Here is an 18258-nt window from a genome sequence, read left to right as displayed (position 1 = left end):
ATACAAGATGCGATATGGTACGGTGCGCTACGTTGAGGTATGGCGTGGTGTGGTGCGGTATGGTTTGCGCGGATATGATATTATTATGGCGGGCGTTAATACGGCGGGGCATTGCATGGTATTCAATAGCTCGGTATTGTAGGGTATAGCATGGTGAGATTTGATATGCTGTGGTTTAGTATGCCACGACATATGGCGTGAAATGTAGCGAAGCAGCCGAAGTGTGATAGTCATTGTAGGGGCGATATCTGCAATAATTTAGGTCACTAGCCAACAGCTCATCTGCACTGACTTCGTATCACCCACAGTCACATACGGCTTTTGATTAGGTCTCATTTTATTAGCTTGTACTCAAATTCATATCTATGGCCATATGTGAATTCACTTGATTAAATCTGTAGTCCCACCACAACAACCATAGCGCTCCATAAAGGAAGATATAAAATTCACATAAAGAAAGGTGTTATGAAAGGAGACACAATCTCCGCAGTACAGTTCGCAGCTGGCTTAGAGGAAGCATTCAGAGACTTCGACTGGGAGAATTTAGGGTTAAGGGTCGGTGAAGAATACCTCAGTAATCTGCGATTCCTTGCTAACATTGTCTGGTTAGGTAACATAGGGTACGATTTAAAAATTTTATTTGATGACCTTAGCCACTCCTCGACGATGACCTAGTCAGGAAGAGCAGGAAAATAGGCCTAAAATTATTATGCAAAATAACAAAGTAATTGCTAACAGCCTGAGAAAGATACATCGGCTTAAAATAGGTAGAAAAGCGCTGGAAGTTGTGGTTATGTCTACGTAGGACAGGAAATAATTGCAGATCCATGCCACTAAAGGGAAATAACAGGAGAATGAGATTAGTATGGAACGCATTTTGAACATACTCGCCCCATATGAACAGCTGTTTAACGGTGTTAATCAAGCGGAAATAATATAATAGTTGCATCTTTTTCACCTATGGTGCTGCAACCTCAAAGCTAACGAAAATGGCTCTACTTTAGCTGAGGATAACACACAGAGTTATGGAACGGAAAATGGTAGATTTAATGTTAAGAGAGGGGAAGCGAGGAGAGTGTATCAGAGCAAGAACTGAAGTTACTGTCTTTGTAGCGAAATTAGGAATAATAAATGACCATGGGCGAGACATCTATTGAAAAGAGAATAAAAGATGGTCTCTGTGAGTGGGCAATTGAACTCCAAAGGAAGGAAAGTGTACAAAGGAGGGGAGGCGGGGGGCATAAGGTTAAGCTGGTTGATGAGGTTAAGAAGTTCGCAGAAATCACGTGGATGCAGTTAGTACAGAACCGGGGTACTTTGAAGAATATGGAAGATGATTTCGCCCTACAGTGGATACAGTCCGGCTGATGATGGTGACAGAGATGATGATGACATTACCATGTGCCGGTAAGTGTTTTGTACCTTCATTGTGAAAGTGAACATGGCTTCTTTGTTATAGACAATGGGCTGGCAGGATAGTTGATTTTTTGCATGTTAGTTCAAATGTCTTTTTATCTCATGTAGTCTCAAGATTCTCGAGATATGCACGCGTCGCTATCATTGCGCATTACCGCAATCAGAGACACAATGGCACTTGAATACTTGTTTTGACTCGCGGTTTTAATTTACAAATACTGTATCCAAAAAGCTGCACTAAATATTTCAGTATATTAACATGATGTGTCTTGTGAAAAGGGGTGGGTAGAAAAAAGGGGGAATCTACAATAAAATATAGATATTACTTTTAAAACTTCGGCCATTTTACTAACCATGAGGATAAGTAAAAGAAACAAAGAAAGAAAGAGGAGCAGGAAGAATGGCAAGGTTAGAAGAAACTGGTTTATTACCCTGCACTGGGGGAAGGGGATGTGTGGATATAAAAGGGATAGGTAAGAGAGGGATGGGTGAAGTCAGTATAGTCACATCGCAGCATGCATATCACGTTACATCACGCCACAACACTGTGGAGCAGTGCCTAGCAGGCCTTCATTTCCGACAGTCGCCGCGGCCGCTGACCTCAGATGCTGATTTCAGTCAGTGGGCGTCCATCTAGACGCTCCAGCGCACGGCAGGGACAGTGGTTTTCCGCACAGTATATGGGGAACTCACAAAGAATGTGGCCAATAGTCTCATCACAACCTGAGGCTGCACATGCAAGGCTACCATACCTGTCAAACGAATGCGAGTTTCTGAACGCTACACTGACTTAAAGGCGGCACAGCAAAGTTGCTTCACGTCGAGGTAGACCGGATAGAAGCCGGAACTTCAGGTTAAGGTCGAAGGGTTTTAAGTGGAGTTCGCACACTGGCCACAATACCACAAGGTTAGCGTGAGCTCCCGCGCAAGTGCGCGAAGCCTGTCCGCTGTGTCTGCTCTAGAAAAGGAGATCAACACAAAACTGCCGTCTTGGTGGGCGGTTGGCGCGACCTCGTCCGCACTGAGGTTACCCGCTACGTCGCTGTGTCCTGGAAGCCATTGGTAGACAACGACGTGTATTTACTGATGGCATAGTGATGAAGTTTTCGTATTTCCGCGAAGATTTGCTACTGCGTTCCACGGCGAAGATCCGCTTGAAAGGCTTGCAGGGCTCCTTTGGAATCTGTGAAAATAAAACACTGTGGGGGGTCTCGCTGACTGATATGCCTTATCGCGACCCGAAGAGCGGTTAGCTCTGCGGCTGTCGAAGAAGTGCGGTGAACTGTCTAAACTTTCATTTCTGCAGTCATTTTATTTCTGCAGTGCTGTAGTACATTATTTCTGTAATTCTGTAGCAGACATGCAAATGGTTTGCATAGCGCTCGTCGAAGTATTTGAGGGTGACTTATTGTAGTTCTATCGGCGATAGTTCGACCTTCTTCCTGATGCAGGATATTGATAGAAGCACACGGGGTTGATGCAGGCTTCATACTGGAGAGGATGGTGTAGAGCCAGTTGTAAACCGGGATGGCAAAATAGCACGTTGTGTATAAACGATTTCTGTAACTGGTGTATGTGGCGTGGCATTAGGCAGACAGGCAAAATGATGAGAGGGAATCTGGGAGATTTGTCGGAAATGTGCCCTCAGGGCATCACCTGTTAGGTAGGTAGGGATAGGATGCGCCTGGGCAATTAATACGGTAGCAGCCATTAGGGCACATTTCGGCAATCCCAGGCCGGTTCGCAGAGCTTGAGCTGGCACACTGTAGAATTCGTATGTTGACTTTTCTAATAATTCCAAGTGCAGATAAGCTGCGCCAAATGATTCCCATGAATAAGGCATTGTACAGGCGGAGCATTGGTCTATACTGATGCTCCCAATGATTTTCCCCAAGAACGTCAATTACATACGTAAGAATTCGCTGTCAGCCTCTTTCTCGTGAATTAAATATGGGAGTTCATGAAAGATTTCGGTCCATGATCACTCCTAGAGAGCGATGGTTGCTTTCGGAGGGTATTGCTTTACCAATAATGCGTATGGTTAAGGTGACATGTTCTTGCCTGTAAATGAAACTAGAGAACACTTTTCAGTTTATCTTACCAAAATACTTCGTTGGGCGAGTTGGTAAACATTCATTGTTAAAAAAACAGCGCGAACAGGAAGACACAAGGCAAGACAAAAGAAAGCTGCAGGACAAGCTTGTCCTGTAGCTTGCTTTTATCATGTCTTGTGTCTTTCTGTTTGCGCTGTTATTATTAACAATGAATTTTCGGTTATCTGCGAACCTTGAAGGTGGAGGTAGTACACAACTATATTTGCCGCCTTTTGAAACCTCACTCGAACTTGTGGCCGCGTAACTCCTGATGCCCAGATACACATGTCGCTGCAGATATTGAATGTTGCGCATACTGTGGCATTAATTCGACAAGCCCGACTCGAGTAAGATTGAAAAGCATTGGGTTCAGTGTTTCACACTGTGGGACTCCACATGAAGTGAAATGAGAAGTTGGGCCTTCCTAAGTCTGCACAAGGAGCGATCTGCTGGATAAATAACTCCGTATCCTGCCGAAAACCCGATCGCCAAGCTCGGCAGCTTCCAGAAGGTGCAAATTTGCCTGTTTAGGGACGTTGTAATATGCGCCCTTTATATTCTAGAACAACGCTGCGGGTAAGCGCTAAAATATTTTTGACGCTGTACAGATGATATCAGGTCCACCACGTTGTCACCTGAAGAGCGTCTACTTCGAAACCCGGACATATATTCGGATGTACACGGCAGCGCTCCAGTCACCACTGAATACTTGTAAGCAGTATTATTTCCAGTACTTTACCGACGTAGCTAGACAGTGCAAATGGACGGTATGAAGTCAAGCCGAGAAGCAATTGCATGGTTTCAGGAGCCGAACTAAACAACTTCACTTCCACTTGTCTGGAACTGTACCCTCACGACAGGACTTCTACTGTTTTAAAGGAAGAAGTCTAGCTTCTTGTCCAAGATTCCCAAGCGCACAGTATATCACACCTTCAAGACTCGGCGATGGTGGCCGCTTGCAAGAAGCCAGTGCCGCTTCAAGCTCCTCTCCGATGAAGAGAAGCTCCATTTGCGAATGCCGAGAAGCGGGAAAATCGTTGAAATGTAGCAGTGCTGTTGGGCTAGATTGGTCTGCTACCCTAGCGCAGAAATATTCAGCTACCTCTATCTTGAAAGGTCTTTGGTGGAGTTCGAGGGGTTTGAATGCTGCGTAGAGCTGTTGAGGTGATGTTCGGGGAACACGAAAAACATTCCAGACGCGTGGTAAAGGCTTCCGTGGATCAAGAGTTTCCCAATATGACCTGTACATTTTGTCTTGAGGGCATAAATTCTGCGCTGGATTTTCTTTTCGATGCGCCTCACATCTCTGAGGTCAAGGCGCGACCTTGTGCATCGGTATCTACGCTCAACCCTACGTCGCAGTGAGTTTTGCACACCTGCGTCAGGTTTTGACTGCTCTGTAGAAACTAACTGGGAAACATTTGAATAAAAAATTCATGAACTTATCGATAAAAGAATCTCTTGCTTTAACATTACTACTATCGTCAACGCCACATGGTATAATGCACAAATCAAGCGTCTAACAAAAAGAAACGTCTTTATCGCTCGGCTAAACCTTCACCTAATTATACCCGTTAGTCCGCGTGAAAAATAACCGCTTTAGAGTACATCACAGCATTAAAAGATGCCAAAACATAATTTCTGTTTAACACTCTCCTTTTCATGCTAAAATCAAATGCTAGGACATTTTGGCGCACAGTTAATCCGTAGATCTATGACCATATTGCACTTGAGGATTCATCGCGTAACCCTGCTCACGCTAATCAGTGTGCGACCGTTCTTAACAATTGCTTTACGAAAATCTTTCCTTCTGCCATAAACCTATTGCCCCCTCCTACACGCTATTATAACTTCACTCAGGTGTCCAAAGTTATTGTCAATCTATAAGGCATTGTTAAGTGAATTGGTAAGCTGCCAAAAGATTCTTCTCCCAGGTATGATGGAATAACAGCCAAGTTTCTTAAAAAGGCTTGTGCTTAAAGTTTATTTATCTTAACAAACATATTTCAGCAGTCACTGGATATATCCCCACTTCAATCGGCTTGGAAAATAGGAAAGGTGGTTCCAATATACAAATCCGGCGATAAAACTGATCCTGCGATACTACCGACCCATTTCACTCACGTGCACCTGCTGCAAGCAGCTAGAACAAGTAATCTTTTTTCAGTTAATTCATTTCTTTGAATCAAATTTTTCCCTCTCGTCTCAACATGGTTACCGCAAATCATATTCATGAATAGAGCAGCTGATGTCCTTCACGCAAAAACACCATGACATCTTGCATCGTTGATCTCAAGCATACTGTATTTTATCTAAATTTCTCCAAAGCCTTCGATAAAGCTCCCCATGAACTCCTTTTTCACAAATTAAAATTGTTAAACATTACCTACAGTCTTATGAAATGAATTGAATGCTTCTTACTAATCGCTCAGAATTTGTTGCAGCAAACGGCCATAGCTCCCCGCTAAGTCATGTGCATTCTGGTATACCACATGAATCTGTTCTTGCCCCACTCTTTTTCCTTACCTACTATAATGTCCTTTCCTCCACTGTACTTTCTAATATTGATATTTTCGTTGACAAATGCCTTATGTTCCGCGAACAAGGAACGCTAACGACGTTACAATCTTATAGAATGATTTAACTGCTACAGTAAGCTTTTGTACAACTGGGCTCATGGAACGTAATGCTACCAAATGCAAAGTCGTGCACGTATCTCGTGCAGATTTCGGCCTCACGACATATACGATACGAATTATTTTGCTTTGGAATCCATTTCTTCTTATAAGTACCGCGAGGTATATATTACAAATAATTTATCCTGGACTAGCACAATAATTATAACATCAATAATGCTAATAGTATGCTTGGCTACCTCCGTCGCAACGGTTTGCAGGGCTCCATCTTTTCTCAAATTGCTGCTTTTTAAGTCTTTAATACGCCCAAAACTTGGATACGCTTCATCAATATGGAATCAAGCTTATATCACCCTAGCCTATTCTCTTGAACTTTTTCAAAATGATTCCGCTCGCTTCATCGTTTCCAAAGATAACCGAAAAGCAGGCATATTAACAATGAAAAACAGTCTTGGATTATCTTCTTTAGTGTCTCGCCGTAAACTTTCATGCCTAACATTATTCCATATACTATTCCACCATATTGCATACTCAACTTATTCTTGAACAACTCTATCGCCCGCACCGTATTGATCCCATTCACAAAGTTGGCCTGGGTCGTTGTCACACTAAAACTTTTTTTAGTCTTATAGCCCACGTACAACTCGTTAATTAAACCACCTTCCTGCTGAAGTCATATCAATTAATAATAACGTACGTTTTTAAACTTTTCAGCTAACTATACGATTAGGAGAACCTTATTTTTATAAGACCTTGATGCACTGTATGCTAAAGTCATATTTAGCTAACATTGTACGATTAGGAGATACTTTTTTTATACTTATAACTGGCTTTCTTGTTAATTATTTTATAGTTTTGACCACTCCCCTCTGTAATGCCTCTGGCCCTGAGGTTAAACAATAAATAAATCGCAAAACATTTACATCCTTCTAACACAAACAATATAATTGGTCTAAATTGAACCATTTCATTCCACCATTTAGCTCCAAGACCTTATTACTACGTTCTATTAATCGGAATATAGTATATCCTCGCAATTTTGTATGTACAAAATATATTCTAGTTCTTTCACTCAAAATATTCATTGCATGGTTCCTGTTTCATTTGTATGTTCCCTTCAATTTTAAATGAAGTTGGAACTAAGAATAAGTTGCCACCTCCTTTTGCTGCACCTCGTGGGCCATTTTTATCGCATATTCGATGTCCAGTAAACATCAGTCTTGATAACAGTAGATGCTTGAGCAACGCGTCTGTAGTAAGTTCTGAGTTTACGCAGCGTGCCTACGAGGGAGACGCGGTTGTTTTTGTTGTTGTTCTTTGAACTGAAGCATCTTACGCCATAAAAACGACACAATGAAATTCCCATTGAACAATGAAATGCGATTGCCCACCTTAATTTTCATGTCATAATAGCACGCTATATCTTAACATTTGTCCGCCTAATTTTCTTTCTACTTTTATTGTTCACGCGTTTTGGTCAATGCGATTGTTAATATTTTATTTTTAAAGATATACATATTTTGCCTGGCTTTGATAGTATTTCAGCTGTCTCAGTGAAATCTGCCACCACTGTGGAAAATAGTTGTTTATCGTAAAAACGCATTCCACTCAAACAAACATCTTTTCAAACCGACCGTTGTTCATGCATTTTTCCCGCCAATGGTAGTATTGAATGAAACTGCATTGTTCTACATCATGTTTTGGCGCAATCGATTATTTATTTTCAGTGAGTACGTACAGCCAGCTTTAATTAGTAACTAACCTATTATTTTTAACTATTTTGGCAGTCGCTACGAGAATCCCGTTGAATGAGTACTTACAGATCATCGGCATGATAAATAGCGCGTATTGTTAACACATTTTGTAATGACCCTTATGCCGGCGGCTAACCGCTCACTGCAGTGAATGTGCCAAACGTTGCAGTCGGTGTAGAATAAAGTGCTATCAATCCACCGTAGAGCTCACAGTTATGTAAAAAACCCTACGTTTGTGATAATATTGGACAGGAACAAAACTCTCGCAAAGCTCTAGCCAGCCGTTCGTGCAGTGTTATGGCCATTCCATCGTAATGAAATATTTTTGAAAGGGTCCCTATGGAAAGCTGCTTCCGTGCAATCGAGAAACGAGAAAACCGAGAAACGGGACTAACGCAGTCGTGGCAAACTCGGGTACCAGCACGGGTCGAAAGTTTGCGTTACTGCGCACAGAGGAAGCAATAAATATGTGTTTCGTAGGATGCATCGAAGCGGCACTATACCTTCCTCATCATCTGCCCTTCATGATACGCTGACGCATAGCAAAATCAGCAATAATTATCCCCCCACACTCAAACAACAATATAGGAGATAGTACCGATCATCACCAATCAGCAAAACATTCCTTTAATATTTACCGCTGGACAAGGCAACGGTACTTTGAAGCATGCTTTGCACATTAAACAATGTAAGACTGTGCCTCTTTTAGGCGCACATGCAATGTACACGCTGGTCGCTAGTAGTGCTTGTCGAACTTCGGTGAATAAAGATATTTACAAACAAGCGTGTAATACAAGCGTCTTACCATACATTGCTCCGAGCGTTACGGATACCCACACGACGTTCCTGGAGATTGCGGAGGCAGCCAAGGCCACCGATGCGAGGATGGAGCTACCCACTGCTATATCGGCCACCGAGAAACGCTGCTGTAGCGCACCGACGACGAGGCCTGAAACCAGTGCGAGTCCATGTGTCAAACAATGAGGGACACTAAACAAGACGCTGTTGGTAAGGGAACGCGTCGCCAAAGAATAGCAGCAGCGGTTGGTTTAGCCTGTTGCGATAGCTAGACGGTCTGGCATTATTGCCCGGCCAAAGGTCGTTTCTAAGTTCCAAATAGTGAAATGGTCTCTTGAAATTAATAACAGGATCAATGGGACTTATTCGCATTTTAAAATCTTGGTTTTAGGTTTTAACTTCAGCAGCATGTATACATTGATATGAAGTCGGCAAACTATCACCCCAGAAGCAATGCGAAGTAGGGAAGCTGTAGCTTTCGACTCATTCCAGTGCAGATTTCGCTGCCGGCAGTATTGCAGGCGATAGTGGCGAGAATTTTCTACGCTTTGTTACCAGCTCCGACAATAATATAAAGAGTGGCTTGTAACAGCGTCGTAAAGAACTTTTGAGGACTTTAATTTATTACCTTAATGTATGTCCTCTCAGCTTTTTAATAACGTTTTCAATTCCTGTATTTTTTTTTCGTCAATGGAACACTGCCTTTTCTTGTCTTGCCTTCAGCGTGGTGAAGGAAAAACACAAAAATGGTACAGCATTCAAGAAACGGCATGGTGAAGGTAGCTTTGTGCTAGCTACAAAAAAAAACGAAACAAAAACCTAAAGTTTGCTTTGCCGGATACAACCTGGGGACATTTTTTAAAGAGCTACATGAGTTTCCACATGTTCAACTTTCCATTAGGCTCGATTCCCCTTTCCATTCTGCTCATCAGGAGTGTAGGGAGAAAAACTGCTCAACCTCTGCTGGAGGGGCAGACCTAGCTTTCAGGACCGCCAACTTCCGAAACTGCGCCTTTATCCTTAGCCTTGAAAACTGGTTCAGCACTTAAAATAGTTTCCATCAGTGCGATAGCAATACAATTAAAAATATAAAACAAAGGTACGTTTTTTTTAGATAACAGCCTAAAATTCATTAGACTCGCTTTTCTGTGAAGTACATCTGTAATTTTGTGCATACCCGTCTGTAGACGTCTGCAATTTCCCGGCCAAAAACATTTAAGCTGCACGTAACAATGATAGCAAGTTCAGCTACTTAGACGTTCTTACCGGAGAGCTGTGAGCCCACGATAAGCACATTTTGCGGCCACGAGGCCTGTGCACGGCTGAGGCCGTAGTCTTCGACGAAGAATACAAACAGTAGACCCATGTACGAAGCTGGCACGCACACAACGAGTGTCGCGAGTGCACCGAGGACAGGAACTCCCCAACAGCTGTCAACCGGCAGTAAGACCGATTGAGGAGGCCTTGGTAGCAGGGATGAAGGCTTGGGACGCATACTTGGTACCGTTGATCGAGAACGCAGTTTGGAGTCCGGCCTTTCTGCTTGAAAAAGGCATGAGAGAAGCATAAGTGAACTTCCATCTGAAGCTGAACATTTTATGCACTATTGAATGCGCAAAGCACTGTTGTTGTCGTTCAGGGCTCTCCAATTCCATGTTTCACAAAAATGAGCCATGCGTGCAACAATATATTCTATTTGCTTTCGTAAAGGATTTTATTACAATCCGTACGTAAATAAACTATTATGTGCTTATCTGTTGATGAGGAGAAAAAAAAAAGAAAGAAAAAGGCTAGCAAATAATACTTCTTTTTGTTCAGACTGAGTAATACAAGACTCCAAATGCCACCCCAAAGATAGCTCCTTTATCCATTTTCTTGTGAATCTTGCAGTTACATGCAGTTAAATCTCATGCACCCATCCCTATAGTAGGTTTACATCACCTGCTTCCCGCCTCTTTTTTCTTTTCTATTTGTACATGCTACGAGCATTAGAATGCGGCTCCGAAAGCGTTAATGCAGCTTTAACTCACACGTTTCTTTCTATAAACCTCTTTTATGGCTGCGATGCTTCTTTTGAACGCAGCCGCAGTTTCTTAATAATAGCCAGGAATTTTCCTTACTGAACTAGGAATTCGCTGCCCATCATAGCTATGTGTTCCAATTTACAGCCAACACCTGCTAGAAAACCTGGCGTGGAGGAGCTGAGCTTACCAGCTTAACCGTACAACAGCAGGAAGAAGGCTTTGTAGTCAGGACTGGCTAATCTTTTGCGTAAACGGAACATCAGCGCTAACAGACAGGATGGAAGAGATGACGCCAACCGAGTGATTCACTGCAGAAGCCACCTGGTTTTGCTCGCCCCACTTTCTTTTCATTGCTGCTTTACCTGTCGGAATAAAACATGCGGTTGCTATACCCAACCAAGTGTCTGCCTTCTCTCACGTCACGCAAGCTAGCGCTCTTTCTTCGGGTCCATCGAAGAACTGCAGCGTCCTCCTCACAGCGCGATCTTAATGCAGGCTCTCCGTTTTTAAATGGACACTGAATGACAGTTGCAACTATTCTCTACTGATATAATTTCCCCGGGGACACGACGAGCGTTGTACGGTGCCGAAATGTGGCGGCGTTGATGTGAAAGCCTCAAAATAATGACCGGAAATTCTACCACGTTCAAAACTCACCATATAAATAAAGTGTATTGATGCCATTTCTGCAACTTCGTTGTAATTAAAGCAATCAGAGGAGCGATCTAGCCGCTTACAAAGGCTCACAATACAAACTAGAGCTGAAACTAGTTAGCCAGTTGCATGAACCATGAAGCGGCTGTCACGCCGGCAGGCCACTGCAGCAGCAGCCTATTTCCCACTTTGTAACGAATGGGAAATTTCTCATCTCTCCTTAGAAACAGGTGCATCTGCATCCCAATGTGTTATCGAAACAGCCTTCGTGGTTACGAAAGAACCTACGTGAAGTTATCATGCTCAGCCTTAGGTTTCAGAGTTAAAGTTTGATTGCGTTCACGCACATACACTTCGGTGACGATCACTCAGTCGTGACGATCCTACGATGCCTTGTGTACTTTCCTCAACTATGCCTAAAAGCTTTATTTATTTCAGATACTGTCAATCCCCATTGGGATTTTTACAGGATGGGCATATAATTGAATAATGACTACAATAATGGCGATACAAAGGATACAAATACATGAATACAGAAAAACAAACAGGTAGCAGGTGATAAACAATGTCATACACAGCATATCTAGGTAATAACTCAGTTAGACAAGGTAAATAATGTAGCAATACGATAGCTTTCATTTAGAGTATTGTAATTGGTTTGTTATATTTGGTTCGAAATGGTTTACGTGTTGTGTAGTAGTTCTTCTAAAAGGGTTACAAATTTCGGCAATGATGTGCTGTTGGTGATGTGGGGATCCAAACCGTTCCATTCGGTAGTTGCACGTGGAAAAAAAGAATATCTAAAACACTCGGTACGGAAAGAATATTCTTTGAGAGTTTGTGGGTGTTTATGGCGGGAAGGTCTGCATTTATCTAAGGATGTTTACAACGAGCTATCTATGTTTAGTGCATTGTGTAATAACTGGTGAAGTAATTTTAGTCGTGCAAGTTTGGCGCGGTTTTGTAGAGTAAGAATAGAGGCTTTTTTAAGCAATTGGGATGGCGAATCAGTGATCCTATATTTGTTAAATATAAATCTAACTCCCTTTCGCTGTACTCCTTCGATTTTGTTAATAAGCTGTTGTGTATAAGGGAACCAAATTGTGTTAGCGTATTCGAGAACTGGTCGTATAAATGTATTATATGCTAATAGTTTAGTTTCTGGTGGTGCTTCATGAAGTCGTCTTCTCAACAAGAATAACCGTTTCAAAGCAGAAGATACAATGCTGTTAATATGTGCTTCCCATCTTAGGTCATGTGAGAGGATTAAACCTAGGTACTTATGTTGATTAACTCTTGTCAGTGATATGTTATTTATGCTGTACGTGAAGTCGGACATTTGTTTTTTACGTGTTATAGTTAGGAAGGCGCTTTTTTGAATGTTTAGTTCCATTTGCCAATCCTTGCACCATGTTATCACGTCTTAAAGGGCGTTGTTTAAGTCATCGTGGTCCTTCGAAGAGTTAATTTCATTATAAATAATGCAGTCATCGGCAAAAAGTTTGATTTTAACTCTTATGTTAGTGGGTAGATCATTGATAAAGATGAGGAATAAAATCGGTGCAAGGACGCATCCTTGGGGTACTCCCGATGTAACCGATGCAGTGGATGAAATTTCATGGTTAACTGTAACATACTGAGATCGGTTAGTTAAATAGTCCTCTATCCAGTTGACAATGGAGCCGTTGCCTAAGGTTGTTCTAAGTTTGCTAATTAGTTTTTTATAAGTTACTTTATCGAAAGCTTTAGAGAAGTCTAATGCAATTAAGTCAATTTGTTTTTGATTATCAATGCTTTGGGACAAATCATGTGTTAATTCTAGTAATTGAGTGATGGTGGAAAGTCCTCTCCGGAACCCATGTTGGACGGGTGACAGTGTGCTCTCTTGGTCAAGGTAACTAGTGATATGCTTTAGTATAATGTGTATAAGGATTTAAGAAACATTAAATGCAAGTATTTGGCGTTTACTTCGGCATATCTGTGAAGAAAAGTGTTAGGAATATTATCAGGGCCGTTTCCTTTTTTAGTATCAATTGATAGTAGTAGGTTCAGTACTCCAGCCTCAGTTATCGTTGGCATATCTAATGGTCTCTGGCAGATATGATCAACCACCGGAATCTGGCCATTATCAGCTGTGAACACGGAGTGAAAATATGCGTTTAAAGAGTTGGCGAACTTTTCGTTTTGGTCTCGCGAACTGAAAGTGCTTTTTTGCTTTTGGGGATTAAGGTACGTCCAGAATTTTCCAGGTGAATGTTTCATAAAGTTAGGAAGGGTATCTGAAAAATAAATTCTTTTAGCTGTCTTAATCTTTGCTTTCATTTCACTGATGGCGTTCGTAAGCCTCTGTTTTATTTGAGAGTCATTTTTTAACTTTAAAGATTTTTTCAGTCTTTTTACTTTGCGTTTCGAGTGAATAACATCACGTGTTATCCATGGGTTATGTCTATTTGATCGTTTGGTTTTTTTTGGCACATACTTGTTGACACAGTGTGATACAATGGCCTTGAAGCTTTGCCATAGTGTATCTATATCTGTGCCTGGACAATTATAAAGTTCTTCAAATGATTCAAACTCCAATATTAGAAAATTAAGTATGCTTGAATCATCAGCCTTTGGAAAGTCTAAGTAAGTTGTTTTGGAAATGGAGTGAATTGTTGCGCCTTCAGTTGGAGTAGTGCATAACGTCAATTTATGGTCTGATATGCCATCTAGAACTGCTAACTTAGTGTCGTCAATTGAAAAATGGTTGCTGAGGAAGATGAGATCAAGAATGTTAGATGCATTACCTTGAACACGTGTGGGTTCGTTAACAATTTGCAACAAGTCAAAACTAAGCATAATATCAAGAACAATCTCAGAACCAGGAGAGCGGTAGCACATAGTTTCCCAGTTTATATCTGGAAGATTGAAGTCGCCAAGTAGAATAAGTCTGGCTTTTTGTACATGACGCTGCATATATTCGTACAGTGATACTATTGCACGTTCGTCTGCCGAAGGACTGTGGTATACGCAGCCAACAGTAATGGTAGTAGTTTCAAAAATCAATTTACAAAAGAGTGCCTCAATACCCTCGACCTCCGGCAGGACTACGAAAGGAATTTTTTTGTTTATTAATATAGCCACACCTCCTCCTCGTGTTAACCTATCTCTGCGAACAATTGCATAGTTTGGGGGTGAAATTTCATTGTAACATATATCTTCAGTTAGCCACGTTTCCGTAATCGCCAGGAAATCAGGTTCGAGGCCTATCAGAAGCGATTCCAGTGATTCAAGTTTATTAAGAATACTACGCGCTTTTACGTTCGCAAATGTTATTGATTTCGTTTTGGGGGCTGCCGGGGGAGTAGGTTTGGTCCAGTACCTTGCTGGTTTTTTTCGTTTTTATTCTCGCTTGCATGTGTCTTGAAGGGCACTCGACGTTTATTTTCTTCATCCCATTGGAAAAGTTCCCAGTTAATGCGCACTTTATCGTAGACTAGAGCTACCTTTGCACCACGATCTTTCATTTCTTTTACACTATTCCACAATTTTTTTCTTATGTCACGTACTCGGACGGAGAAGTCTTCACTGATCGAATAATCTGAATCTTTAAGTTTACGACAGTTTTTTAGCACCAGTGTCTTTTCACGATAATCAAGAAGTTTTAGTATTACAGGCCTGGTTTTTTCAGCTGAAGGCTTGCCCAACCTATGAATGCGTTCTATTGCAACAGGTTCAATTTCAAGGATGTTCTTGGCAATGCTTTCATTAAACATCTGTTCTAAGGTGTCGTTATTTTCTTCAGGATCTTCTGGAATGCCGTATACCAACAGATTACATCTTCTCGAGCGGTTTTCCAGATCATCCAGTTTTAGTTCCAACGCGGAAACAACTTTCTGCAGGCTGGCGACCTGGATTGTGCATTCCGATAACTTTTTGTCAAGAGCTGCCATATTTTCCAACTTCGCTTCAATAGATGTTAATCGTTCCTCTTTGATGCTTTTTATGTCGCCAGCAATTGCTTCCAGTTTGGAAATCTGAGTGAGCTCAGGACCGGGGTTTGTCTCGATATCCCCCGCTAGCAGCAGTAGTTCAGCAAGGTGTGCTGCTAAATCACAGAGTGAAGGACACAGCAACCTTGGGCACGGCAGCACAATAAGAAACGGGTCATCTGAGCGAAGACATTTACCATAAAGTCTTCTTACCTGCACGATATAGGCGAAAAGATTATGCATCCGCATGCCGCTGTTGCTGCCGTGCCCAATGATGCCGGGTATAGTCGAGCATTGCTTTATACTGAATGGGTCGCAGAGCGCCATCTGGGCCGAAGTGGGGATTCCGTCGATGCAGAGTGTCACGGTCGGTTGTCGTTGGAAGCCGAAGTCGTCAATGACCGCCGTCGCCACAGGCCGGAAGGAGCAGGAGTGGTCTATCTCCCGCGTTGTTGCGTCCTGCGTCATGGGGCCATGATAGTCTTGTGCCGTTGGTATCACCAGCGTAGTGGCGAGGATCTGCACGATATAGGCGAAAAGATTATGCATCCGCATGCCGCTGTTGCTGCCGTGCCCAATCATGCCGGGTATAGTCGAGCCTTGCTTTATACTGAATGGGTCGCAGAGCGCCATCTGGGCCGAAGTGGGGATTCCGTCGATGCAGAGTGTCACGGTCGGTTGTCGTTGGAAGCCGAAGTCGTCAATGACCGCCGTCGCCACAGGCCGGAAGGAGCAGGAGTGGTCTATCTCCCGCGTTGTTGCCTCCTGCGTCATGGGGCCATGATAGTCTTGTGCCGTTGGTATCACCAGCGTAGTGGCGAGGATCTGCACGATATAGGCGAAAAGATTATGCATCCGCATGCCGCTGTTGCTGCCGTGCCCAATGCTCAGTTGAGGCTCAGGAGCCTTCGAGTTCCTACACCACACCTATTCGTCGAATTGTACTTCACTTCACTCAAACGTAGAATTTAGGTCCACTACTTGGTCTTTCTTCTCTCCGAGGAGACACCTCGAGTTCGCAGAGTACTTTCACTGAAGAGGCTTCTCGCTCAGCGCTGAACGGTTGTAACGAAGAAACCGTGTTACAGCATGTACTGGATTTTATTATTTGTGCTTGCTCTGAAGCAATACTCATAACATTTAACGCGATAAACGAGAATATTACCCCCAATGAAACTTTTAAACATTACCATTTATTCAACAGGTAGCGGACCAATGGTGCGAAAAACAATATGCCCACAAATGCGGACAGAGGTAAACGGAACAGGGTTTGCGTTCAAATTAGAACCATGCCTTCTGCATTGGAGACAAGAAAAACAATAATTTTAAAAGTGAAGACGCACTGGCGTCTACTACCGGTCTGCACGTACCACGAAGGCCAGTTTCAATTTTAGTATGCGTGAAAACGCTTGGAGGAAAATAGCGGGCTTCGTTTACGTTTATCTGCACCGTTACTTAAAAGACATTACCCATTAGATTGAAGCGATCACATCACGTTCATAGCACTATGGTTCAGACTGCTGAAAGTAATCAAAACCTAGAATATTACAGTACAATGCATAATTCACTTCCCACGCCGTGCAATAATTTCGTAAATTGTAGTTGCCTACAACAATGCAAAATTAAACACAAGACGTGCTCGTATTTCTCAGACTTTTCAGAGGCAAGACCGCTCAACGCTAGCGATTTTGAAATCGCTAAAGTGGTCCCAGAGGCTGGCTATGATCCTGTGCGGTTTCGCTTGCACGCAGACGTTCGCAGGCACAGGGGTACAGCCTCCAGTTTGTCATTGATATTTTGGTTTACAACGACTACTGCGAGTCTTTAGTTAGAACGCGGTGCTATGCCTAAATGAAATGGTGAGCTTCAATCACGAGTTTAAGAAAACTTGGTAATGTGCTGAGGCTCATCACAGTCGAAGTCCTTCCATTTGAATCTTCCTTGACTCGACAACGGCACCCCCTATAGCTCGAGAAAACTGTTGATAGGCCACTTTTCTGTGAGCACTGGGCAATACTTCTTTTTTTTTACACGCATGCTCCAGGGCAGTGTGAAAATACTACTACGATGCCGACCTGTGATATTTGAAAGAAATTGTGTCATATTAGTCAAGGCCAGTACTTGACAGGAGCGAATTACTGCTTTCCATGAACATATATTTGATCAAAATGGCGGAAACTCACTCGCGTACCAGGGACGATTCGAATGCGCTGGTGTGATATGCTGCCAACGACGCCGCTCTCATCCTCTACTTAGTGCCTAAGAAACAACTATCATTCGTCTAAAATTTAGGTCTTGTTCTCTTTCTTGCTTCCCAGCAGTAGGAACAAAAAACAGCTTACCCACTTTATCGCGTCGCCCGTTCATCGTTCTATATTTCTATGACAGCTGTACATTATTCTCAAAAGATACATTTCTCGAATTCCGTTTAAAATGCGTCAGGCGCTCTCACATTGGTTACGGTTGTAGAGTGATATTTCATGGGTCCGATGTAAGAGACCGGACCATTGTCTGATTAGTGCCTACATCTTATCATTGACAGCATATTGTATGTTTCAAGTGGCAAAAGCAATCATCGAGCGGCGTAAGGCCCGGTGATGTCTGCAAATGGCCGTCGGCTGCTTTTGATGATACGGCAGTAGTCGTGGCGTCAAGCAAGATGAACTGAATATTTATTAACAGCCCGTTTTTACACACCGCACACGCATTTTCTCAGTTGGGTTGGCATGCGCTTTTGCTTGCTAGCTGAATAAAAATGCATGCTTAAAACTAATTTTCGGAAGTTATTGTCTTTTACACCACCGACCAAAAAAACTTACCGGTTGTTACGCGGAAGGTCAGCTTCAAATGCTTTAGAATAATTAGTCTAAAAGACCTGTCATTTAGGCTCATTCTAAGGAGCACAAATT

At 42.5% G+C, this 18258-nt stretch overlaps 1 protein-coding gene across 4 annotated transcripts in view; it reads right to left on the bottom strand.

The window, feature by feature from the left end:
* The window catches only part of LOC146194773 (putative monocarboxylate transporter 5), a 70962-nt gene that overhangs the window by 9129 nt on the left and 43575 nt on the right, over nt 1-18258 (bottom strand). For all 4 annotated transcript variants that reach the window (XM_084597539.1, XM_084597538.1, XM_084597540.1 and 1 more), the window contains 2 exons: nt 9964-10236; nt 8705-8848 (listed from right to left, as the gene is read on the bottom strand). In XM_084597539.1, coding sequence (XP_084453665.1) covers nt 8705-8848; nt 9964-10192 — 373 coding nt within the window. In that variant the 5' untranslated portion in view covers nt 10193-10236. The remainder of the gene's footprint in view (nt 1-8704; nt 8849-9963; nt 10237-18258) is intronic.

The sequence above is a fragment of the Amblyomma maculatum genome, chromosome 3, assembly GCF_055883805.1.
Source record: "Amblyomma maculatum isolate TAMU_Amacu chromosome 3, ASM5588380v1, whole genome shotgun sequence".
Taxonomy (NCBI): Eukaryota; Metazoa; Arthropoda; class Arachnida; order Ixodida; family Ixodidae; genus Amblyomma; species Amblyomma maculatum.
The sequence above is the reverse complement of the archived record's forward strand: the minus strand, read 5'-3'. Positions and strand labels throughout refer to the sequence as shown.